Source organism: Manis pentadactyla, chromosome 2 (assembly GCF_030020395.1).
Source record: "Manis pentadactyla isolate mManPen7 chromosome 2, mManPen7.hap1, whole genome shotgun sequence".
NCBI lineage: Eukaryota > Metazoa > Chordata > Mammalia > Pholidota > Manidae > Manis > Manis pentadactyla.
This window is the reverse complement of record NC_080020.1, coordinates 210,118,365-210,143,504: the sequence shown is the minus strand read 5'-3', so window position 1 is coordinate 210,143,504 and position 25,140 is coordinate 210,118,365. Positions and strand designations below refer to the sequence as shown.

The 25,140-nt window shown below is 39.0% G+C and overlaps 1 protein-coding gene across 4 annotated transcripts in view; it reads left to right on the top strand.

The window, feature by feature from the left end:
• TTC27 (tetratricopeptide repeat domain 27) overlaps positions 1-25,140 on the top strand; it is a 181,059-nt gene that overhangs the window by 71,631 nt on the left and 84,288 nt on the right. For all 4 annotated transcript variants that reach the window (XM_057497287.1, XM_036931612.2, XM_036931611.2 and 1 more), the window contains exons 11-12: positions 6,565-6,660; positions 17,870-17,992. In XM_057497287.1, the coding sequence (XP_057353270.1) occupies positions 6,565-6,660; positions 17,870-17,992 (219 nt within the window). The remainder of the gene's footprint in view (positions 1-6,564; positions 6,661-17,869; positions 17,993-25,140) is intronic.

Genomic DNA, 25,140 nt, shown 5'->3' with positions numbered 1-25,140 from the left:
TCCCAGGATCGCGTCTTGGAGGCGACGAGAATGAAGCCAGCAGACAAAAGTACAGAGCAAGCAGCAAAGCTCTTTTAATGAAGAATAAAAAAGAAATGCCTTTTGCTACTTAGGGAGGCTCCAAGGGAAGATGGAATCATGGCTGTGCTGTCTGGGGTTTATATTGCCTCCTGAGAGGAAGAAGTCCCGCCCTCCCCAGAATAAATAGAGAACTGAACTAATGAAATCACAACTCACTCTACTGGCTGAGAGTACAATGCTTCATTTGCATAGGGCATAACCAATCAGAGCTGAGGTCTATCCAAGTGTACTTCTTCTGAATGGCTGAGTTGGAGCTTTTAGAAACTTTAAGAGTCTTGAAACTCACAAAGGCCCTGAAGCTTCTTGAAACTTTCAAGGGCCTTGAAACTTACAGGGGCCCTGAACTCTTATCTGCCTAAGTCCCTCTATTATCTGCCTCAGTATTTCAAGTAAAATGTAGCTCATCAGTTCATCTCTCAGAGATTCGGGACTGGGGTGGAGCTAGGGATCATGGATGCTTTTGGAAAAGACTACTTAAGGAAGAGGTAGGCTTTTAATCTTCAGGAGCTCCAGATGTTTTTCTCACTTAGGCCCAAGTACATACAGAACAGAGAGGTAAAGGGGCAATTACTAAAGTCTGGAGGCCAGTGTTGTGATTTAACAGGGGACTGAGTGCCAGAAGGAACCCAGAGGTGAGTGTTATTGAGGACCATGGAACGTGGGGCTAACTGATACTGAGCTCTCTGAAGAACAGGTACTTTGCGTTTGACTGAGACATACATGTCATTTTTATTAGACTTAATTATGAAAGGATGATACTAGAAATTTAAAACATTCATTCAGGTTTTACCAATAAATGTTTGTTATTCTTTACATTTTTACATAATACTTGCAGATTGTAAGCAGGCTGACTTACATTCTCATTTCCTAATCTTCTACAAGATAGTTAATATAAAGAAATTTCTAACTATTTCCTTAAACAGTAAGTAAGGTCCCCTGAAGGAGTTTTTGGGGAAAGTTGGAAGTGGGTGGGGTGTGGGGTAACCATGGGGGATTGCATATTTACTAATCCTAAGGCAGCAGTTACTAAAAGGTGATTTATGGAGCCTGAGGGGTTGGGTCCCCAGACCATTTCAGAGAATCCACAGGTCAAAACGATTTTCATAATGCTGAGGTATTTTTTCATTGTATTATTGAGAAATCAGCAGAAGCTGTGGGATCGTACTCCTGGCTCCTTTACCTGAATCGAGGTAGAGATATCAGCTGTGTTAGTAGTCTTCACGTGCTTCACAGCAACACATGCATAGTTAAAAAAAAAAAAAAGGTGGTTTTACTTATGAATGTCTTTGATAAAGCAGTAAATATTATCTTATTAAGTCTTTACCCTTGACAGTGTGCTTTTTTAAGATTGTATGTGATGCAGAGGGAAGAACTTGCAAAACACTAGCACTGCATGCTAAAGTACAGTGGTTGTCTCAAGAAAAAGCGGAATTAGCTGCTTTCCTCATGGAACGTTATTTTATTTGGAAAAACTGCTAACAAACTTTGGATCAAATTTGGTTATTTGGCAAAAATTTTCTCAAAAATAAATGACATGAGCTCATCACTTCAAGGAAAATAATTGACAGTATTTGTTACCAATGATAAAATTTTGGGCTTTACGGAAAACAAGTGCGTTTTGGAAAATTAGTAACTGTATTTGGAGCTGGACTGCTTTCCAGTACTTCAAGTATTGGGGTGAGTGTTTTCTTATGAGATTATTGGTGATATTATGCATATAACTTTTTAATGGTATGTGAAGTCTATCAGCTCTCTGGGCTTCCTTGAGGGCTGCTTCTTTCTGTTCATATATTCACTCTGGAATCGAAAGAAGTGCATCTAGGTTCTCCCAGCCCCATTAGTAGACCAGTTCCTCCCACACACTATAAAGTTCCTTTTCAGGAAGCAGTAATTGAAGACCTCCTTGACCCTGATTTCTCTGTTAGGGGATTTAGGTGGGAAAAAAAATTAGAAAAAAAAAATGGAGTTATCAGTATTTTCCAGTGAGAAGCTGCTTTTTATTTTTGCAGACCTGATAACTGTCCATTTAGTTATGAGTTAATATTTGAATGAAGCTGTCAACACAGTCTTTGAAATCAGACAGGCTCACCAATTTCACAGCATTATGACTTTGGGCAAGTCATTTTTCTCTCTCTGAGTTGTGGCTTCTCACACTTGAGGCAAAACTGGGTTAGCAGTAGGTTAACTTGTATTGTTGATATGTAGTAGGTGGGACAGTAGTTTTAATTCTCATTCCTTATTCCAACTGGAAATTTTCTTGGGCTGTGGAGTTGGAGGTGGCAGTTAGCTTGACTACTCCATTGTAAATCACAGCTGAATGACTGCAGAATCCTGTTACAGAAAGCTGTTGAGCCCAAGTGTTGGACGTATTTGAATAAGTACATGTTTTCACAGTGAACCCATTCCCCCTCACACATACACACATACTGATTATACAACAGAGTAAGGTAATTTGGCATATGATTAGTCATACCTTTTAGATTATCAGCTGATTTCTACTTGGCTCTTCAGAAAACTGATAACCACTTTGACATCATGCACGAATGAATAGCTTTCAGTGAAAGGATAGGTCCTTAGGGACTAGGTCTGTTCTTTTGAAGACACCTGTGCCATACATTTAGATATGAGCACATAAACAAAGTCTAAATTGTGCCAGACCTTGTTCAGAATTGTCCTATATTAAATCATTCTCCATGGGCTAATTTCAAAATGTAGTGTTGATCTTCTCTAGTTTTTTTGGGGACACTTCTTTCTCCACTAAAAACAGAGCACTGAGCAGAGATGGCACATTATTGCTTTCCGGGGTCTTACTATTTTATTCCCCGTTCCATAGAGGTATTCCCTGACCTGTTACTTGGGCTCCTAGAAGGTTTGAGAGTTGTTACTGAATGAGGTTAGGGACTCCATATGCACAAGCACATTTTCTCAAAGAATAAATGCTTTGAGTTGGAGATTGGGGAGAAAATGACATTGAAAGACAGCTTAAAACTTGGAAAGAGTCTCACATCACAGCAGTCTATGCATCATGGAGTTGTCTTTGGTGTGTCCTAGCGGTTAGGCCTAGATTTTCTTAGTTGGCTCTCGCCCACCTCTGGACTGAACCCTAGATTCTGCTTCCCTCTCTGCTCATCATTGTGGCTTTTGCTTTCATGGGATGTTGGAAATGCAAAGATCATTTAGATCATTTCATAGATGAGTGCCATTGTGGTTAAACTACTTGCCTGCTGGAGATAAACCTAGAACAGAATCCAAGTCAGTTCACTTACCAGCACTGTTTTTCCTGTGAAGAACTCCAGTTTGTTTGAATATAGTGGAATTATTTCAGAATGAGTTGCTAGAAATAATCCTGCTCTGAAAAATCTGGAAATGAGCTATAATATGTCCCTGTATTTGTACTGAATACAAAAGAGTACTTTGAATTCAGTAAAGCAAATAGGCAAATAACAGTATACCATTACCCCTTTCTTTTGTATATTAATGGTCTTAGTTTTATTGGTAGGTAAATCTTATCTAGGTAGTTGTCATGCTTAAGGAAGAAGTATATTCTGTGCAGGAGTGAAAATACATTAAAATTCTGTTTTTAATCTTTGTCTTTATCATACTTATGACCTAATCAAGTTCTTACAAAGTGAGACTGTACTTTACAGAGGCTTATTCATGGTATTCAGCTCAAGTAAGTGTTGCTTCTCTGCTCTCTCTTCTGTGGTCTTTGCCATTTTGGAGAGTATCTGAGGATATCAAAGATGCTTAGATATTATGAGATCATCTAAAAGTATCAGAGAATATTTGAAACCCATGAGAAATCTGATAATTGATAAATCAGGAAGTATTTACCAAGTGCTTAATATCTTTTAGCTAGATGCAATAACTATAGCAAAAAACATGAGTTTTGTTTGAAAATAAGATGTTTCTCATGTAATTAGGACTTTAAAACAAAAAATGTTGTTATGTTGCTTTTGGCTTCCTTATTATTATTAAATAAGCATTAGATATTTTTTCTTTCTAAGAAAGAAAAAAATTTGATAGAAAAAATTTTCCCTCTTTTTGATGAAATAATTTAGTGAACTGTTCATTTATGTATTGCAACCATATGTATTCAGCCCAAAGTTTTTCTTCTTATCTCCCTCCTACAACTAAACAGCTTTGGCCAGAAGCATGCAACGTTTTTGCTATTAAGTTTCTCTTAAGTAAGGCCAGAAAGCTTTAAAAATACTTTGACCAAGATGGTTTAGGTGTCTGGTTATGTCTCAGTTTGTTCTAAAAGGCACGATTGAATAACATCTTGGATTGTCGAAGAAGTGATATAATGAGTGTTTTCTCATTCTACAGGACATTCTCAGGATAACACATATATCTCCCACCAGTACAATATGGAGAACACCCCATTTAGCAGGAGTTTCCCCGCTCAGAAACTAGTCTTGTTTTGGGCTTATAGTGGAATGTTAAATCTTGTCCTTTTCTTTCTTCTGAGGAAGATTGGACTTGCTACCTTGTACCTTTTTTTATTTAAAATTTTCAGTTTTAAAAATTAATTTTATAAAAGCTTGAAACAATTTCAAACTTACAGAAAAGTTGCAAGTACAGTACAACTGTCTTGTGTCCTGAAGTATAGGAGAGTAAGCTGCCAACATGGCGCTTCCTCATCCTCAAACACAAGGACATTCTCTTATATAACCACAGACTCTGTTGGCATTGAAAATTAACTAACATTGTTACATTTAATCTTCATAAGACAGGCCTGTGAAAACTAGTCAATTAAAAAAAATTGAGCACTGTATTATGTAAAAGGTGATGATTATTTGCAGTTGAGAGAAAGTCTAAGGATATCAGAAAAAATATGTACAGTGACTGTAAACTGAATGACAATTTGAGAGGCAGGTGAAGATGATGGGGCTGTGGAAATGTACTTGCCTCGGAACTCCAGAGTGTGTCTAATTCACTTAGATGTTGAATATGTGAGCTTTTGTGATGACTGATCACTTTGATGCCGGGGTTCTTGTTTGCAGAGCCCAAGAATGAGCTTCACAAATAGTCAAGGTAGGAGAGCAAGGTACAGGCTTTTATTTAGAGATAAAGTGAAAGGACAGAGCTCCCAGCTCACGCCAGGAGGGGACAAGAGAGTCCCTAGTGGTGCGTTGTCTAGGGGGTTTTATAGACAGTTGAGGATTTTTCGAGAACATGAAAAAAACTTAGGGGTGTGGACTTGTTAAGTGGTCCCTGAATATTTAGAATTAACTTAACACAAGCAACTTCCTCTGATGATTTCTCCCTGAGATACCAGCATCTTGGTCTGGGGTCATATGAAACAAGGCCACCTGCTCAGCCCCCAAGGTGGGCCGAGGTATTGTTTGCTAAAGAGTAAGTTAAGAATTTCTAACGTCTTAACTTCTTGGGTATTAAAATGCAGTCTTATCTTTAAGGTGGAATCCTTCCTGCCTTTTACTGTGTTGTTTATGCCTGGGCTAACCTACTAAATTAGTTGCCCAGTTTGCAAAATGACTTCATCAGATCTGAAGGAGAAAGACAGCACTTAGGCCTGGGCCTTTTAGCATGCTAAAGAGAACCTTACACATGATTATAAATGGTTAGCATAATAAAACATGTGCTACTCTTCTTTATCTGGGGAACATTAACTGATTTCACTGAAGAATGATTCTAGAGCTCAATGTTTAACATAGAGTTTTAGCAGGGGGGTCTCCTTGTATGTAGTTACATTGCTCTGACTTCAAATATCCTGCCCTGCCCCCCTCCGGAGGCCCTTCACCCTATTCTGACTACATTTATGGTCCCTGTTTCAACTTGACCACCAGATAGTGTGAGCCTTTGACTTTGCCGTTTGCCTTGGTACTTTTTCAGTCAGCCCCTAGTTCTTACTGGTCTGCTTCTTGATGTGGCTTCTGGGAGGTCAGTTATTCAGTACCAGTGTAGGTATTTTAGTTCAGCAGAACTAAATTCTTCAGTGCATGCAGCTTACAACTGTCCACTCTATCTTAAGAATGGTCTCATGTGAATGAATGTCCCAGCTCATAGTTCTGTTGCTGAAGGGTGAGAAAACTTGCTCTTTGTGACCAAATACACCCACTTTTGCTGTCTGTTTATTCCTGAGAAAATAGTCTTAATGAAGTTCTTCATATGATTTTTTTCTGATTTATATTAGACAGTGCCATTGTCAAAGTGAAGTTTTTATGAAGTATGCTAAATAATGTTTTTTCTTAGAAAAAGTAGAAAGACTGATTAATTAGGCTAGTTCTTTGAAAGAACTATTATAGGAAATTTTAGTTTTAAAAACTGTTTTCCTGATAAGTTTTTTGAGTACATATTTACATAAACAATTTTAAAGTTTTTTTTAATGTTTAAAGAAATTCAAGAAAAAATTTATATATCCAATTGCCTTATCAAACTGACTTGTGTTCTTTAATAAAGAATCTTTTTTATATTAAGTTACTACACATACAGGTTCTGATTATGATATGTACTCTTAAGGCTCTTGCAGACCAGTTTGAAGATAAGACTACATCTGTATTGGAACGCTTGAAGATTTTCTACTGCTGTCAAGTACCACCTCATTGGGCCATTCAGGTACTTTTGTTGTTTGTCATTGGGTATGGAAAATACTTTGCGTTTGAAAGATAAATGCATTAGAAAAGAAAAGAGTTATTTCAAATTTATGTTTGAGTTTTCAAGTATTCCAGTGAAAAGAATAAAAATATCTACCTGGGGATTGCCAACTACTTCAGATTGCTATTTTGTTTAAAATGATACTGGATTTTTAAAATGTTTTTAAAAGAATTTAAAGCTAGATTAAATAGAATCTTTGAAATTATATAATAGAATCACAGATGCTTTCGTTTTCAAAATGACTTTTTATATTTTTAAAAGCCCATAAAGGACTTTCTGCCAAAGAGTGAACCTTTTAACCAAGTTGTTTACAAAAAATAAAAGAAAGCATTTATTTGATACTCTGTATTATGAGGTACTTTTACCTACTCCCCTCTTTCTGAGGATATGAGAATACCTAGTGTAGCTCCTAAAGCCTCATGGTAGGGTAAAGACTCTAGCCCTCTGTCCCGTGGTTCTCTTGTGTGTTTACAGGGGTGCTTCCCCTACTTTATAAATTTTTTAGCACTGAAGGCAACTTAAAATCTATTCCAGTTTCTTAATTTTACAGAGAAGAAAATTGAGGCCCAGTGTAATTAACTACACTTTTCCAGTGTAGGTCACACAGTTGTTCATAATCTAGATCTCTATTTTCAGAACTTTTGGTCTAGTTTAACTTCTTTTCTTATCTCTTCATTGGGTTGTAATTATACCAGCTAATAATATCAAACTTTTGCTCCGTACTTAGGATGAGGCATGCACTTTGTTCTGCATTTCATATACATTATCTTCTTTTGTTGCAACAATTGTGTGAAATACCTGCATTTTACACATGAGGCATCTATGGCACAGAGAAATTAAATGGAGTCATATGGTGCCAGCAAGAAATTTCTATGTGATTTAGTAATTACTGCCTTTTTAACCAGCTTCCTATCCTCTCTCTCTTGTGGATTATGCACATAGGTACAGATTTAGAGTTATAAATGCCAACCCATCTTTCATGACTCAGAATCCCCATTGTAAGATTTCTTAGAGTAGAGCATATTCTTAAGTACCAGGTAAACCAGGGTTATTACACATGGAATTCACTTATCTATTGAAAGAGTTTCAATAAAACAGGAAAATAAAAGGCTTGGTTATATCATTTCAAAAGGAGTAGTTTCTTCATCAGGAAGGTGTTAACAACTGAAACTTCTTAGTGTGTTTTTGGCCCTGATTTGTAAAATTTGTTAAATGCTTTATCCTACCTGATTTGTGGATAAACATCTTAGACGCTGAGCTTTTACTCTGACAAAACATGTGTTGATGGTGTAGCTTTTAATCTGTTTCTGAACCGAAGCATTTGGAAATTAAATACAGTTCAAACAGAATTTAGGCTAAATGTTTATTTTGTCTGTTTAGGAAGCAGTCGATTTTGGAATATTTAGGCAGTTAGGTAAACATTCCCTTTCATTATGAAATTAAATAATTTTTTTCTTTATGATAGGGAGTATCCATATCTTTCTGTATGATTTTTAAAGGTTAAAAAACACATAGTTTATTATAAAAAGAGAATTAGTCTACTTTGCTACTAGGTAGCTGTACCAGCTTAGATGCCCTAACTTTCTTCATCTACTAAATGAAAACATTAGACTACTTACTGCATGAGCACTGAGATTTATTCCAGCTCCCACAAGCTATGTTCATTTTTAAAAATATTCAGTCAGATACCCTAAAATAGCAAATTCTTCTATGCTTCATGGGATACAGAAGAATTAGATCAAGATCATCACCTTTATTTATTATGATAATATATTAGCTTATAATGTTTAGGTATATTTCATTTTATTTTTTAATTTTGTCAATCCCAAATTTTCCATATCCATTAGCTTCTCAATTATTTATTACGTATTGAATTTTGAAAAAGTAGTAAAAGTATAATTAAGAGAAAACAACATACTTCTCACTAATATGAAACCATACCTTATTCAAGAACCTCACCTACTTTTTAAACGTTTCTAACATTTTTTTCCATTCCTTCAGGGTGGACCACTTACAAACCACAATATGTTTGTTTTTGAATATGTTTAACCTTCACTGACCATCTCACAACTTGCCCCTTTTAATCTGCCGAGGACTGGAAAATTAGATAGCTGAGTTTTTTAGAATGTGCTAAAAATAAATCTAAGTAGACCTGACAAAGAGCCAGAGATATCCTCCTGAATAAAGTACATGAGGACTAATGCATAGATTTTATGTCACTTATGTAGACTGTTTAGAATTTTTATTATTTATTTATCTGAGTTCAATTTCCTTTTTTCTGCTGTTTTGAGATACAATTGACATATGACAGTGTGTTAGTTTTAGGTATGCAGCACAATTTGATGTATCTATATATTGTGAAATGATTACCCCAATAAGTATAGTTAATATCCATCATCTCATAGTTACAAATGTTTTTTCTTATGATGAGAAATTTTAAGATCTACTCTCTTAGTAACTTTCCAATGTACAATACAGTATTGTTAACTGTTAACTGTAGTCACCATGCTGCTTATTACATCCAAAAACTTACTTATCTTGCAAATAGAATTTTGACCACTTACAGCCGTTTCCATACCCCCACCACTTTCTCCCACCTCTTACAACCACTCGTCTGTTTTCTGTTTCTATGAATTTGATATTTTTAGATTCCTCATATGTGAGATCATACAATATTTGTCTTTGTCTGTCTTATTTCAATTAGCATTGATACCTTCAAGGTCTATCTGTGTTGTCACAAATGGCTGGATTTCCTTTTTTACTCCTGTAATAATATATTCCACAGTATATGTACACTTCACATTTTCTGTATCCATTCATCCATCAATGAATGGTTAGGTTGTTTCATATCTTGGCTATTATATATAAGGCTGCAGTGAACACAGGGGTGCGGATATCTCTCTGAGATAGTAATTTTGTTTTCTTTGGCTATATACCAGGGGTGGGATTGCTGAATCATATGATAGTTCTATTTTTAATTTTTTGGGAACCTTCCTTACTGTTTTCCATAGTGGCTGTACTAATCTCTATTCCCACCAACAGTGCACAAGGGTTCTTTTTTCTCCATATCCTCATCAACACTTAATCTCTTATCTTTTTGGTAATAGGCATTTTACCTAGAGTTTTTTTTGTGTGTGTGAGGGCATCTCTCATATTTATTGATCATGTGGTTGTTAAAAACAATAAAATTCTGTATAGGGGAGTCAATGCTCAATGCACAATCATTAATCCACCCCAAGCGTAATTCTCGTCAGTCTCCAATCTTCTGAAGCATAACGAACAAGTTCTTACATGGAGAACAAATTCTTACATAGTGAATAAGTTAGATGGTGAACAGTACAAGGGCAGTCATCACAGAAACTTTCGGTTTTGCTCATGCATTATGAACTATAAACAGTCAGTTCAAATATGAATACTCATTTGATTTTTATACTTGATTTATATGTGGATACCACATTTCTCTCTTTATTATTATTATTTTTAATAAAATGCTGAAGTGGTAGGTAGATACAAGATAAAGGTATAAAACATAGTTTAGTGTTGTAAGAGAGCAAATGTAGATGATCAGGTGTGTGCCTGTAGACTATGTGTTAATCCAAGCTAGACAAGGGCAATAAAACATCCACGTATGCAGAAGATTTCTCTCAGAATGGGGGGGGTGAGGTTCTGAGCCTCACCTCTGTTGATCCCCAATTTCTCACCTGATGGCCCCCCTGCGACTGTGCCTGTCTTAGGCTGTTCCTCCCTTGAGGAATCTTACCCGTCTCTGGCTAACCAGTCATCTTCCGGGGCCATACAGGGAAATGTAGAGTTGGTAAGTGAGAGAGAAGCCTTATTGTTTGAAAAGGTTAGCTTTTTACTTCTTTGCATATTTATGCCCTGTGGCTTCTATGCCCAGCATTTGTCTTGAGGTATCTTTACCACTTGGAAGAATTACGATACTCGGTAAATTTGATATGAGGCACAAATTCTATTTAAGGGTTGTAATTAGGAAGGAAGAAGAAAAGCTATAGAAGTAGCAGGCGGAAGAAAACTTGGGAAGATTGATTATTTCTTTGACATATCTTCTTGTAGAGTAACTTCAGCATGTATAGGTTTTAACCTACTAATTAAATTGCGCACTCACATTAACATAATAGGAGTACAGTTACATAACCAAAGCAGACCTTTAATTACCAGCCATCTCCAGTGAAACCAGGAAAACCAGTTAGGCACCTTAGGCATTTGTGAAAACTTATCTATGATATGGTGGATATTGTCCAACTGAACTTGAACAGTCTGAGAGAAATCAGACAAATTGAAACAACCCATTCCTGGGGACTGTTCACATCCCATATGTTCTTTTAACAGTAAATAGTCTGTAGTTGTAAGATTTTGGAGCGCTACAATTTGCACTCCTCCTAATTCTTGGTTGAATTCCAACAGTATAGATCCAGTCAAATTTGTTGTTTTACTGTATGCACAGGCCAGCTTAGATATCTCCTTCCTCATTCCCATGGCAAGTCCAGGAACTAGTGGGATGAGTGCATCTACACCTGTAGCAGTGCGTGGATCTTTGTTGGGGTTTTTTGATGATCATCTTCTGGCATGAGTCTTCCAGAGAGTGCTGATGTTGGAAGTTCTTTTTCATATCGTATCTTAGTTCATTTTCGGGGTAGCCAAATTAGGCTTTGATCCTCTGTATAAACACAAACAGACCCTTTGCCTACACTTTTATATGCCCTTTATACCGTTGTGTAGAACTCATTGGAGGTCACCACACAGGAACTGTCTTTTTTTTTTTTGGTATCATTAATCTACACTTACATGACGAATATTATGTTTACTAGGCTCTCCCCTATACCAGGTCCCCCCTATAAACCCCTTTACAGTCACTGTCCATCAGCATAGCAAAATGTTGCAGAATCACTACTTGCCTTCTCTCTGTTGTACAGCCCTCCCCTTTCTCCCACCCCCCCATGCATGCTAATCTTAATACCCCCCTTCTTCTTCCCCCCCTTATCCTTCCCTACCCACCCATCCTCCCCAGTCCCTTTCCCTTTGGTACCTGTTAGTCCATTCTTGAGTTCTGTGATTCTCCTGCTGTTTTGTTCCTTCAGTTTTTCCTGTTCTTGTATTCCACAGATGAGTGAAATCATTTGGTATTTCTCTTTCTCTGCTTGGCTTGTTTCACTGAGCGTAATACCTTCCAGCTCCATCCATGTTGCTGCAAATGGTAGGATTTGCCCTCTTCTTATGGCTGAGTAGTATTCCATTGTGTATATGTACCACATCTTCTTTATCCATTCATCTATCGATGGACATTTAGGTTGCTTCCAATTCTTGGCTATTGTAAATAGTGCTGTGATAAACATAGGGGTGCATTGGTCTTTCTCAAACTTGATTGCTGCATTCTTAGGGTAAATTCCTAGCAGTGCAATTCCTGGGTCAAATGGTAAGTCTGTTTTGATCATTTTGATGTACCTCCATACTGCTTTCCACAGTGGTTGAACTAATTTACATTCCCACCAGCAGTGTAGGAGGGTTCCCCTTTCTCCACAGCCTCGCCAACATTTGTTGTTGTTTGTCTTTTGGATGGCAGCCATCCTTACTGGTGTGAGGTGATAACCTCATTGTAGTTTTAATTTGCATTTCTCTGATAATTAGCGATGTGGAGCATCTTTTCATGTGTCTGTTGGCCATCTGTATTTCTTTTTTTGGAGAACTGTCTGTTCAGCTCCTCTGCCCATTTTTTAATTGGGTTATTTGTTTTTTGTTTGTTGAGGCGTGTGAGCTCTTTATATATTCTGGACGTCAAGCCTTTATTGGATCTGTCATTTTCAAATATATTCCCCCATACTGTAGGGTTCCTTTTTGTTCTATTGATGGTGTTTTTTTGCTGTACAGAAGCTTTTCAGCTTAATATAGCCCCACTTGTTCATTTTTGCTTTTGTTTTCCTTGCCCAGGGAGATATGTTCAAGAAGAGGTCACTCATGTTTATGTCTAGGAGGTTTTTGCCTATATTTTCTACCAAGAGTTTAATGGTTTCATGACTTACATTCAGGTCTTTGATCCACTTAGAGTTTACTTTTGTATATGGGGTTAGACAATGGTCCAGTTTCATTCTCCTACATGTAGCTGTCCAGTCTTGCCAGCACCATCTGTTGAAGAGACTGTCATTTCGCCATTGTATGTCCATGGCTCCTTTATCAAATATTAATTGACCATATATGTCTGGGTTAATGTCTGGATTCTCTAGTCTGTTCCATTGGTCTGTGGCTCTGTTCTTCTGCCAGTACCAAATTGTCTTGATTACTATGGCTTTATAGTAGAGCTTGAAGTTGAGGAGTGAGATCCCCCCTACTTTATTCTTCTTTCTCAGGATTGCTTTGGCTATTTGGGGTCTTTGGTGCTTCCATATGAATTTTTGCATTATTTGTTCCAGTTCATTGAAGAATGTTGCTGGTAGTTTGATAGGGATTGCATCAAATCTGTATATTGCTTTGGGCAGGATGGCCATTTTGACGATATTAATTCTTCCTAGCCACGAGCATGGGATGAGTTTCCATCTGTTAGTGTCCCCTTTAATTTCTCTTAAGAGTGACTTGTAGTTTTCAGAGTATAAGTCTTTCACTTCTTTGGTTAGGTTTATTCCTAGGTATTTTATTTTTTTTGATGCAATTGTGAATGGAGTTGTTTTCCTGATTTCTCTTTCCATTGGTTCATTGTTAGTGTATAGGAAAGCCACAGATTTCTGTGTGTTGATTTTGTATCCTGCAACTTTGCTGTATTCCGATATCAGTTCTAGTAGTTTTGGGGTGGAGTCTTTAGGGTTTTTCATGTACAGTATCATGTCATCTGCAAATAGTGACAGTTTAACTTCTTCTTTACCAATCTGGATTCCTTGTATTTTTTTGTTTTGTCTGATTGCCGTGGCTAGGACCTCCAGTACTATGTTAAATAACAGTAGAGAGAGTGGGCATCCCTGTCTAGTTCCCGATCTCAGAGGAAAAGCTTTCAGCTTCTCGCTGTTCAATATAATGTTGGCTGTGGGTTTATCATAGATGGCCTTTATTATGTTGAGGTATTTGCCCTCTATTCCCATTTTGCTGAGGGTTTTTATCATGAATGGATGTTGAACTTTGTCAAATGCTTTTTTAGCATCTATGGAGATGATCATGTGGTTTTTGTCTTTCTTTTTGTTGATGTGGTGGATGATGTTGATGGACTTTCGAATGTTGTACCATCCTTGCATCCCTGGGATGAATCCCACTTGGTCATGGTGTATGATCCTTTTGATGTATTTTTGAATTCGGTTTGCTAATATTTTGTTGAGTATTTTTGCATCTACGTTCATCAGGGATAGTGGTCTGTAGTTTTCTTTTTTGGTGGGGTCTTTGCCTGGTTTTGGTATTAGGGTGATGTTAGCTTCATAGAATGAGTTTGGGAGTATCCCCTCCTCTTCTATTTTTTGGAAAACTTTAAGGAGAATGGGTATTATGTCTTCCCTGTATGTCTTATAAAATTCCGAGGTAAATCCATCTGGCTCGGGGTTTTGTTCTTTGGTTGTTTTTTGATTACCGCTTTAATTTATTTGCTGGTAATTGGTCTGTTTAGATTTTCTGTTTCTTTCTGGGTCAGTCTTGGAAGGTTGTATTTTTCTAGGAAGTTGTCCATTTCTCCTAGGTTTCCCAGCTTGTTAGCATATAGGTTTTCATAGTATTCTCTAATAATTCTCTGCATTTCTGTGGGGTCCGTCGTGATTTTTCCTTTCTCATTTCTGATACTGTTGATTTGTGTTGACTCTCTTTTCCTCTTAATAACTCTGGCTAGAGGCTTATCTATTTTGTTTATTTTCTCGAAGAACCAGCTCTTGGTTTCACTTTTTTTTCTATTGTTTTATTCTTTACAATTTTATTTATTTCTTCTCTGATCTTTATTATTTCCCTCCTTCTGCTGACCTTAGGCCTCATCTGTTTTTCTTTTTCCAATTTTGATAATTGTGATGTTAGACTGTTCATTTCAGTTTGTTCTTCCTTCTTTAAATATGCCTGGATTGCTATATACTTTCCTCTTAAGACTGGTTTTGCTGTGTCCCACAAACGTTGGGGCTTTGTTGTTGTTGTTGTCGTTTGTTTCCATATATTGCTGGATCTCCATTTTTATTTGGTCATTGATACATTGATTATTTAGGAGCGTGTTGTTAAGCCTCCATGTGTTTGTGAGCCGTTTTGCTTTCTTTGTACAGTTTATTTCTAGTTTTATGCCTTTGTGGTCTGAAAAGTTGGTTGGTAGGATTTCAATCTTTTGCAATTTTCTGAGGCTCTTTTTGTGGCCTAGTGTGTGGTCTATTCTGGAGAATGTTTCATGTGCACTTGAGAAGAATGTGTATCCTGTTGCTTTTGGATGTAGAGTTCTATAGATGTCTATTAGGTCCATCTGTTCTAGTGTGTTGTTCAGTGCCTCTGTGTCCTTACTTATTTTCTGTCTGGTGGATCTGTCCTTTGGAGTGAGTGGTGTGTTGAAGTCTCCTAGAATGAATGCATTGCATTGTATTTCCTCCTTTAGTTCTGTTAGTATTTGTTTCAGGTATGTTGGTGCTCCTGTATTGGGTGCATATATATTTATAGTGGTTATATCCTCTTGTTGGACTGAGCCCTTTATCATTATGTAATGTCCTTCTTTGTCTTTTGTTACTTTCTTTATTTTGAAGTCTGTTTTGTCTGATACCAGAATTGCAACACCTGCTTTCTTCTCTCTGTTGTTTGTATGAAATATCTTTTTCCATCCCTTGACTTTAAGTCTGTGCATGTTTTTGGGTTTGAGGCGAGTCTCTTGTAAGCAGCATATGGATGGATCTTGCTTTTTTATCCATTCTATTACTCTGTGTCTTTTGATTGGTGCATTCAGTCCTTTTACATTTAAGGTGATTATTGAAAGGTATGAACTGATTGCCATTGCAGGCTTGAGTTTGTGTTTACCAAAGGTTCTGGGTTAGCTTCTTTACTATCTTACTGTCTAAACTGGCTTGTTGTGCTATTATAAACGCGGTCTGATGATTCTTTATTTCTCTCCCTTCTTATTCCTCCTTCTCCCTTCTTCATATGTTGGGTGTTTTGTTCTGTGCTCTTTTTAGGAGTACTCCCATCTACAGCAGTCCCTGTAGGATGCCCTGAATAGGTGGTTTGTGGGACGCAAATTCCCTCAACTTTTGCTTGTCTGGGAATTGTTTAATCCCTCCTTCATATTTAAATGATATTCGTGCTGGATACAGTAGTCTTGGTTCGAGGCCCTTCTGTTTCATGCATTAAGTATATCATGCCATTCTCTTCTGGCCTGTAGCATTTCTGTTGAGAAGTCTGATGATAGCCTGATGGGTTTTCCTTTGTAGGTAACCTTTTTTTTTCTCTCTGGCTGCCTTTAATACTTTGTCCTTGTCTTTGATCTTTGCCATTTTAATTATTATGTGTATTGGTGTTGCCCTCCTTGGATCCCTTGTCATGGGAGTTCTGTGTACCTCTGTGGTCTGAGAGGCCATTTCTTCCCCTAGTTTGGGGAAGTTTTCGGCAATTATTTCTTCTAAGACACTTTCTATCCCTTTTTCTCTCTCTTCTTCTTCTGGTTCCCCTATAATGTGGATATTGTTCCATTTCGATTGGTCCCTCAGCTCTCTTAAAATTCTTTCATTCCTGGAGATCCTTTTATCTCTCTCTGCATCAGCTTCTCTGTGGTCGTGTTCTGTTTTCTAGTCCATTAATGGTCTCTTACATCTCGTCCATTCTGTTTTGAAGTCCTTCCAGAGCTTGTTGTATTTCTGTATTCTCGTTCCTTAGTTCTTGCATATTTCTCTGCAAGTCCATCAGTATGGTTATGACTTTTGTTTTGAATTCTTTTTCAGGAAGACCAGTTAAATCTATCTCCCCAGGTTCCTTCTCAGGGGAAGATGTAGCAGATGCCGAAGCTGTCTTGGTTAGTCTTGTCTGGATCATATTTTTTTGCCTTTTCATTATGACAGGTGCTATTGACTGTCAGCTGGGAGGGCCAAACTTTTCACTTGCTACTGGCCTTTCTTTACTGGGACAACTGCGACCCCTAGTGGCTTGTGTTGGGTAATTGCGTGTAGGCTGGGTCTTTTTGTCTTGCCCAGCGATATGGAGGGAATCTCCCTTTCTTTGGGCGTGGTTTGCCTTAGGCTGTTTCTCTGCTTTCACAGCGCCTGGAGGGGTAATGGACAGGGGGTCGGGGGGGCGCTGTTTGGCCATTTACCTCTGTGAGGGGTCTCACAGCTGTTGCCCAGGGGGTTAGTGTGCCCGATTTTCCCTTTAATTTCCAGCCACTGGGCCATGACCTGTCTTGTTTCTGTCTAGCTTTTAAGTCCCTGTCCCTTTAAGACTTTCAAAAAGCACTTGGTTTTCATTGTCACAGGGGCATCAGCTTCGGAACCCGCTCAGAGGTCTTGCTGCCCTATTTCCCTAGTTTCCAGCCCTCCACGCATGCAGTGTGTCTGCGCTCTGGTGCGGGTGGCTGGGGCTGGGTGTTTAGCAGGCCTGGGCTCCCTCTCCCTCCCGCCGGGAGCTGGGGGGAGGTGTGCTCAGGTCCCGCCGGGCCAGGGCTTGTATCTTACCCCTTTCACCAGGCACTGGGCTCTCACACGTGTGGATGTAGTCTGGCTGTTGGCCTGTGTCTTCTGGTCTCTCTTTTAGGATTAGTTGTATTTGTTGTATTTTCAAAAATATATATGTTTTTGGGAGGAGATTCCCATTGTCCTACTCACGCCGCCATGTTGGCTCCAACATACCTAGAGTTTTTAAAGCTGATTTATTGGGTGTCAGCTGTACAAATCGGAGATTGTTTTATATATAATCTCTAGGTAAGAAAGAAATACTGACTTTGCATTTTGTTTTCATCTGAGTTTTGGAAAAAAAATTTGATCCGTTTGTTGAGTATTTGGAATAGCTTCTATATAATCTTTTAATTGCTTACCCCTATAAAGAAGCTTGCTAAAATAAAGGTAAGTATTGAATCATTGCAAATTTCTTAGTAGAAGTTGAATTATAGAAAGTATACATTTGTTATAATAAGCAGAACATTTCTGCGAAATAACGCAGAGTAATCTGCCTTGAAGTGACAGATTGGTCATAGCTGCACAGAAACAGGAATGTTCATTATTTGCACTTGATTTTTTTTTAGCACCAACTTGGAAGTTTTCTCTTTGAGTTGGGATGTACCGGTTCAGCCCTTCAGATATTTGAGAAGCTAGAAATGTGGGAAGATGTTGTCATTTGTTATGAAAGAGCTGGGCAGCATGGGAAGGTAGGTGATGTGATTGTAAAATTCTGCACACTAGTGTGAACCTTCTATCTTTGAGCATCTTCTGACTTGCTTTTTGTTTTTCTAAACCCACTTTTGCCAGTAGTTCACTTAAATTCCTTTTGCAGTTTTTCCCCCATACATCTTTTTAATGATTTCTCTGATTCCTGTTTGGGTAGGTTATTTTATGCATATGCATGTGTATGTATATATAAAAGAGAATAGCAGGATAAAATTGATAGGATATTTAAGACTGCATAGTTGAAGCTTTAAAGACTGAATTTTGATCTCTTCCTTTTACTAACTCACCTCCTGAGGGACAACTTCAAAGTGAGACATTAGGAATTTTTTTAAGCAACAGTGGATTGCCTGATGATCAGAGGCTGTGGGCATGAAGGGAGGTTTCCAAAGAGGGAGAGCAGCTGGCTTGGTCTGTAGAAGAAAATGCCAAGGGTATGGAAAGCCCCCACTTGGGGCAGAAGAGTTGTCAGGTGTGTAGTACACAGTTAATTCCACCCTTAAATTGGGTCATCAGGAATAATGTTGCAGTGTTTGTATCTGTTATTAATCTATTGTTTTTGCTCCTCATAAATGAACAGAATTTTAAAACGAGGGCCTCTGCATTGTATTTGTTAAAACTGACATATTGGAATCATATGTTAATTTGGTTAAGATTTTATATGACTAAATTTCTATCATAATAAATATAATACACAAGCAGAGTTAAAACCTACAAATTGGATCATTTATATCTATGGTCAATCTTTTACCATCACCTTAGAAAGAAATAGGGCTTCAAGTGTAAGTGTGTTTTTTAAATGCCTTCCTAAATATGTCTGTTTTAGACTAGTAGAAAAAGTTACATTCCTCTCACTGGTCATTAATGGTAGTGAAGGTTTGAGTTGTATTGACTTAAGGAGAAACCAGCCTTTGCTGCAGAAGATTACAGAATTTTAATACCTCCATCCTGGGAAAGAACTCCCTAATCATCCATTCCAGTTCCCTCCTTTTCCAAGTAAGGAAAGGAATCTCTAATAATTTGCCTTAGGTCACAAAGCCAGTCACTGATTGTTAGCTTGAGAGGCCACGTGGCATAATGGCTAAAAGTACAGCCTCTAGGCCCAGGCTGCCTGGATCCCAGTGCAAGCTCTGCCATGTGTAGGCTTTGTGAGGCTGGGCAGGTTACTCGTGACCTTCACCCAGTGTCCTCATCTGGAGCCACACAGTCTACCTCCCTTACAGGTTTTTGTGACATAATATATGTAAAGTACATAGGATGGTACTTTCCTCCTAGTGCTATGTGCTTGTTGGCCACTATCACTGCTGTAATTCTAGGACTTCATTTATTTACTTTTTTTGACCTTTCCTTTCTGAATTTTGAATTTATCTAACACTTTATGGCATCTTCCATTTGCTGTCAGTCAGATGGCAATCTGGCAAGGTTGTCATTGCCTTTGCTTATACAAGCTTAGTCATAGCTGTATTTAGTGTTATCATTTCAATTGAGTTATGTGTACAGTTTCAGTGCTACGTATGTTATATTTAATTGCCATTTAAAATATCTTCAGAAAGATTTCATTACAGTTTTGTTGCCATGCAGCTGTGTCTGGGGAGGTCTCTCCCTGCGCATTAGGTGAAAGCTCAACCCGGATGGGGGAGGATTCTTGACTCTGATCAAGAAAGAATTCATGAGCAGGCTGGAGGAGTGTAGGTAAGGAAGGAATTCATTAAAGCAAGAGTAGTAGTTCATGGCAGCAGCTATGCAGGCAGTAGAGAGCAAGAAAGAGCAGATGGAAGAAAGGAAAGTTCACTGAACTCCTGCTCAGCATAGAGCAGATCCCTTGCCAATTCCTGAAACCAGTGTCACCTGGCATCAGGTGTCTGCTAGAATCTGCATAGTGTGGGAAATAAGTCCCTACTATCTCAGGATTGGGGGAGTGGCAGAGCTTGCTGGAGTGAAATTATTTTTGAGAATTTACCAAAGCAAAGAAAGGAGATCTTCGGGCAGGCAACTAAAAAGCATGGTCTTAACAGCTGCAGTCCTGTCCGGGTCACCCAGGCGAAAGGAACTTACAAGCCCAAATCAGAGATCTTAGTAGCCCCTCCCTGCTGGTCTGAAGTAGGACAAAGAGAGTGAAGGTCTTTTATGTTGGTCAGTAAATAAATAATAACTGTATAGAATTATCACAGTTTTTGAAATAGTAACTTTTGAAATAACTGGTAAATCACAAACACTCAAAGCATGTTTTGAAATAGTAAATTTAATTATCTTTAGAAAATATGGAAAGTAGAAACTATCTGATTGCAGAAAAAAAATATAATGAATCCATTCCCTTCAGAGAATAGATTTGATTATGTCCTATAAAATAGTTGTGGTATTATTATTATTTTTTTAATACACATAAGCTTATAAGAATTATCTTATAATAATGATAAATTTCCATGTTTCTAATTACTCTAGAAAATGTGTTTGTAACTCCGTGGGGAAAATATGTTCCCAGCCCAGGGCAAATAACCTTTAAAGCCGAGATCAGTCAAAGGGGGAAATAAACTGGGAGAAACCTGTTCATTGCTTACAAGCGATCATCCATTTCTGCTTATCTGTGTCTCTCGTGACCTGCCTGCAAAAAGGGACCCCACCAACCTCTCTGGTCCAGATATGCCCTTGCTGCCCCTTGCAATCATGTGTAGATATCAAGATGGACTACTTCTCTCCACCCATTGGAATCACCTATTGATATGGAGATGGATTAAGGCCAGGTAAGAGATTCTGGAAATATTGCAATTTTGCCCACAGTTCACCCCTCCAAAAATCTTGCCTCACAATCTACTCACTCCCCATCTTCCGCAATGGCCCCTGTGGCACAAAACCAGAGCACTCTAACCAGACTAATAACATACAATAACAATAGCAATAAAATCATGATAATCCTCAATCCAGAGGATTCAGCTAGGTTCAAAGTCCTATGCAGATTAAGTCGGACCATAGCTCACCCATTCCACAGGCAGTCAGTAGCTGAACAGGTAGGGAGTTCAGAGCAATCATCATGCAGCAGCTGAAGCCAGGGGGTGGGTCCAGGCCACAGGGACTGTAGAAGAAAATAACCTTAAGGGCAATAAGATTACACTACCATAGGCAAATCTAGTCCATCAGGTAGGATGCATGCAGTATCTCCTCCTGGTCTAGTATACCAAACCTTTACCCCCTACCTGTGGGAGTTATAGGTAGGTCAATTAATATACAGGGCTATGGGAGGTACATGCACTGGCCATAAAGATAAAACAAAACTTCCCTGTAAGATGCTGTTAATTCCTGGATGTTTTGAGTACACTACTGTGATATTTGGGGGCCATTCTGCTATTACTCCAGGAACACACAGGAGGCTGGCTTCCTGGCCTTTTCCCCAAGGTGCCAGAAGGGCCAGCCATCACTAGTCCATATGTCAAAATGTCCAGGGCCACGTCCACTCAACAGAGTCTTCAGAGTTTAACACATCTGGGGCTGGCAGCAGGATGTTGTTCTGCTAGCCATATCCTGGCTTCAATAATTCCTGTTTGATTTGCACATACAGTTATATAGGAGAAGCAGCAATGTGTGCTAGCATGTCCACAGGTCTCAAGGCTCCTTTTTGGGGCTTCTCATTCAAACTCTGTAACACTCATCCTGGGTATGGGGCAGAGCATGGAGTGCTACACAACCTGGGAAGGGGGCGACTCCTCCCCTTGAGGAGCCCACAGTTGTTACGTTTTTATTTGCTTAATTACAACTGGGCAGGCCTTTAATATGAGATGGGCTGGTGCCTTGGGCAGTGGCTTCAGCAACAGTTCTGCCCTTGGCTCCACCCCCTCATCCTCCAGCATCCTCTCTACTGTCTCCAGGGCTGAAGGCACTACTCCTTCCTCCCGCTCCCTCACGGCCTTCTGCAGCATGGATTCTCCTTCTGCCTCCTCCCTCGTTGCTAACGTATATTCCAGGAGCTCAGCTTGTCTTCTCCATAACTGTCTCTCTTTCTTAAGGACATCGCATAGATCATCACCCAACTCTTCCAGGTGACACCAAAGTTTGTGTCTCTCCTGCCAAAGTGTCTCTCTCTCCTTCATAACCCTTTCCACTGTCTCGAGAAAACAAACATCCTACAATTCTGGCTGCTACACAGCCATGCAGGGCCTTTAGGCACTCTTCTATCTCATGGAGGGTTAATTCCACAGCTTCTAGTGTCTTCACCCTTCTGCAGTTCTGGGAAAGGGCCCACCTGTCTAGGAGGTGCTTTACCCAAGACCAGTTTCCCAATAGGGGCTACCCAAGTAGAATTCCCCTGGATTGGGGGTTCCCAGGTGAAGCCACACCACAGGTGGTCCCCCACTGCTGGAGCCACTGGAGCCTTCCCACCATTCACAGCAGGGGTTCTGGGCATCTCCTCACCATCTCTAGGGACAGCCTGCCCAAGCGTTGCACCCTTGAAAACAGATTTCTGGTTCAGAGGTACTGCTGACTGCCGCCAGGTGTAATGCTGTGGGGGTGGGAGGGGCAGGGGGAATGTGTTCCCAACCCAGGGTAAAAAAACCTTTGAAGCCAAAATCAGTCAAAGGGAGAAATAAAGTGGGAGAAACCTGTTTATTGCATATAAGCAGTCATCCATTTCTGCCTGTCCACGTCTTTCACAACCTGGCTGCAAAAAGGGACCCCACTAAACCTTTCCAGCCCAGGTATGCCCTCACTCACCCTTGGAATTACCTATTCGTATGGAGATGGACTACTTCTCTTCACCCCTTGGAATCGCCTATTGATATAGAGATACACTAAGGCTGGGTGAGAGATTCTGGAAATATTGCAGTTTTACCCACAGTGTGTATCTTAATTTATGAATGTATAATCATTTACTTTATCATAGCTTTTTGTGAGTTACAACCAAACCTCCCTCAAAGTCTTAATTTTAAAGGTTGATTTTAGTGTTTCATTTGCCATATAAAATACTTCTCTTACCTGTTTTTCTTATGCTATTGTGGATAAAATTGTAGTATTTCCAGAATATCTCGCCTGGCTTTGGTACATCTGCATATCAACAGGCGTTCAGAGGTGGAGAGAAGTATAGCTTTAGTTCATTTGCATATTTCCTCAGGGGTGGAGAAATCATCTCCATATCAGTGGGAAATTACTTGGGCAACAGAGGGCTTATCTGTACCTGAGAGGTGAGGGGGAGGGCCAGTGTGGTTGCTGCTGTAGCAGAGAAGAAAGACGGCCTGGGACTGCAGTTTGTGAGCAATTAACGGATTTTAAACTTTATTTCTCCCTTTGACTGATTTTGGTTTTTAGAGGTATTTTGCCCCGGGATTTCCTTTCCCCGGACTTACAGCTATATTTGCCGATCAGTTTAACCATAGACCTTAAAATGTTTTGCTTCAAGTTGGAAGCACATGTTTTATTTCTAAAACAGCTGAGATTCTTTTAGTATTTGGTCATGTGCCAGAAGTTGTCACCACATTTTGATTTAACCAGAAGTTTGTGATATTATAATTCTTGCATTTAGTGCTTAATGGTATGATTTATTTTTAAAAGGCAAATTGGGGGAATAATCTAATTCTAATTATTGTGTTCTGGTGCTCATGTTTGCACCCCACTCTTCTAGGGTCTCTGACTTTCTAATTTAGAAACTAGCTACAGAAATTCTCATTATTTAATGGCCATTGGCAAAATAGCTAAGATTAATTTTGCTTGACTGTGGGGTCAGGTCTGGTTTTCTTATTGTTAGCATTTAATTTTTTTAAGTTATTTGGCCCAGTTACACCAGTTTCCCCAAGTCAGTGGACAAATTCTTATTTTGTTTAGCAAGTTTGATCCCTGAATAAATGAGAAAGACCGAGCTGCCATTAGCTGCCAGTAGGGAGGGGAGTGAAGGGAGTGGAGAGAGAAGGGTTGGGACCTTTCTTTGTTTTCTCTTATTTTTAAGAAACAAGGCTTACCTGAGATTATAGAGCCTTTCTTTTTATTATGCTACATTTGCAGATCACTGTAGCCTCGGGCTCTTAGAAAGTTTCCTTTAAATTGCAAGTAAGCATTTTATTTCTAAAACAGTTGAAATTCTTTAGCAGTTGGTTTTGTTTTGTTTTTTGATTTTTATAGAGAGAGAGTTTCTTCTAAGGTAGTTTCTTCATATGATTTAAAAGATTTCCCACAAGTTCTTTTCCCACACTGCAGCCAGAGTGATCCTCCTAAAAGACAAATCTGATCATGTCATTCCCACTCTGCAGTAACTTCTCTTTGTCTCCGGGATTAAGTTGGACATCTTTATTTTAGCATGTCTGGTTTACTGACCACTTCATGATCTGACTCCTTCTTACATTGATAAGGGCATTGTCCCCTGCCCTTTTATTGCTGTTGCATCCCCCTTTGTACTGGCTTGGTGAGGTTGCACACAAAGTTCCAGCGGGACTAAATTACTTGTAATTTCTTGACTTTGCAGAGTTGTTTCATTTCAGGACCTTTGTACATGCTATTGTCTGTGTAGATCTTGTCCTCATTCAGCTATCTCCTACTTATTCAGGTTTCTCTTGGTGATTACTTTCTACCATGATCTCCAATACCTCCATCCCAGGTTTGGTGGTATTCTCCTGTGTGTTCCTGTGGGCACCCTGCACTACTCTAATATCCCATTTGGTGGCTTAACCACACCTACTAAACTGTAAGCTTTTTAAGAACCAGATTTATTCCTGTATTGTTTACAGTTGTCTCCCAACACCTGTGTGAATAAAATTACAATATTTCCAGAATCTCTCACCTGGCTTCAGTGCACCTCCATATCAATAGGTGTTTCCAAGAGGTGGAGAGAAGTATCATCTCCATATCAATAGGTAATTACAAGGTCAAGTGAGGGCTTATCTGGACTGGAGAGGTTGGGTGGAGCTCTCTCTCCTGCTGCAGCTGGGTGGGGAGAGATTCCGGACAACTGCTTGTAAGAAATAAATGGGTTTCTCTCACTTTACTTCTCCCTTTGATTGATTTTGGTTTCAGTGGGATTTTGTTCCAGCATTTTCCCCCCAGAGGTACACCTGGCACAGGCCTGGCACATAGTAAGTACTCAGAAATATTTGCTAAGTGAATGGTTAGTGGGTATGCAATGTGAATAGTTAACTGCATTGAAGGAAATCTCCAA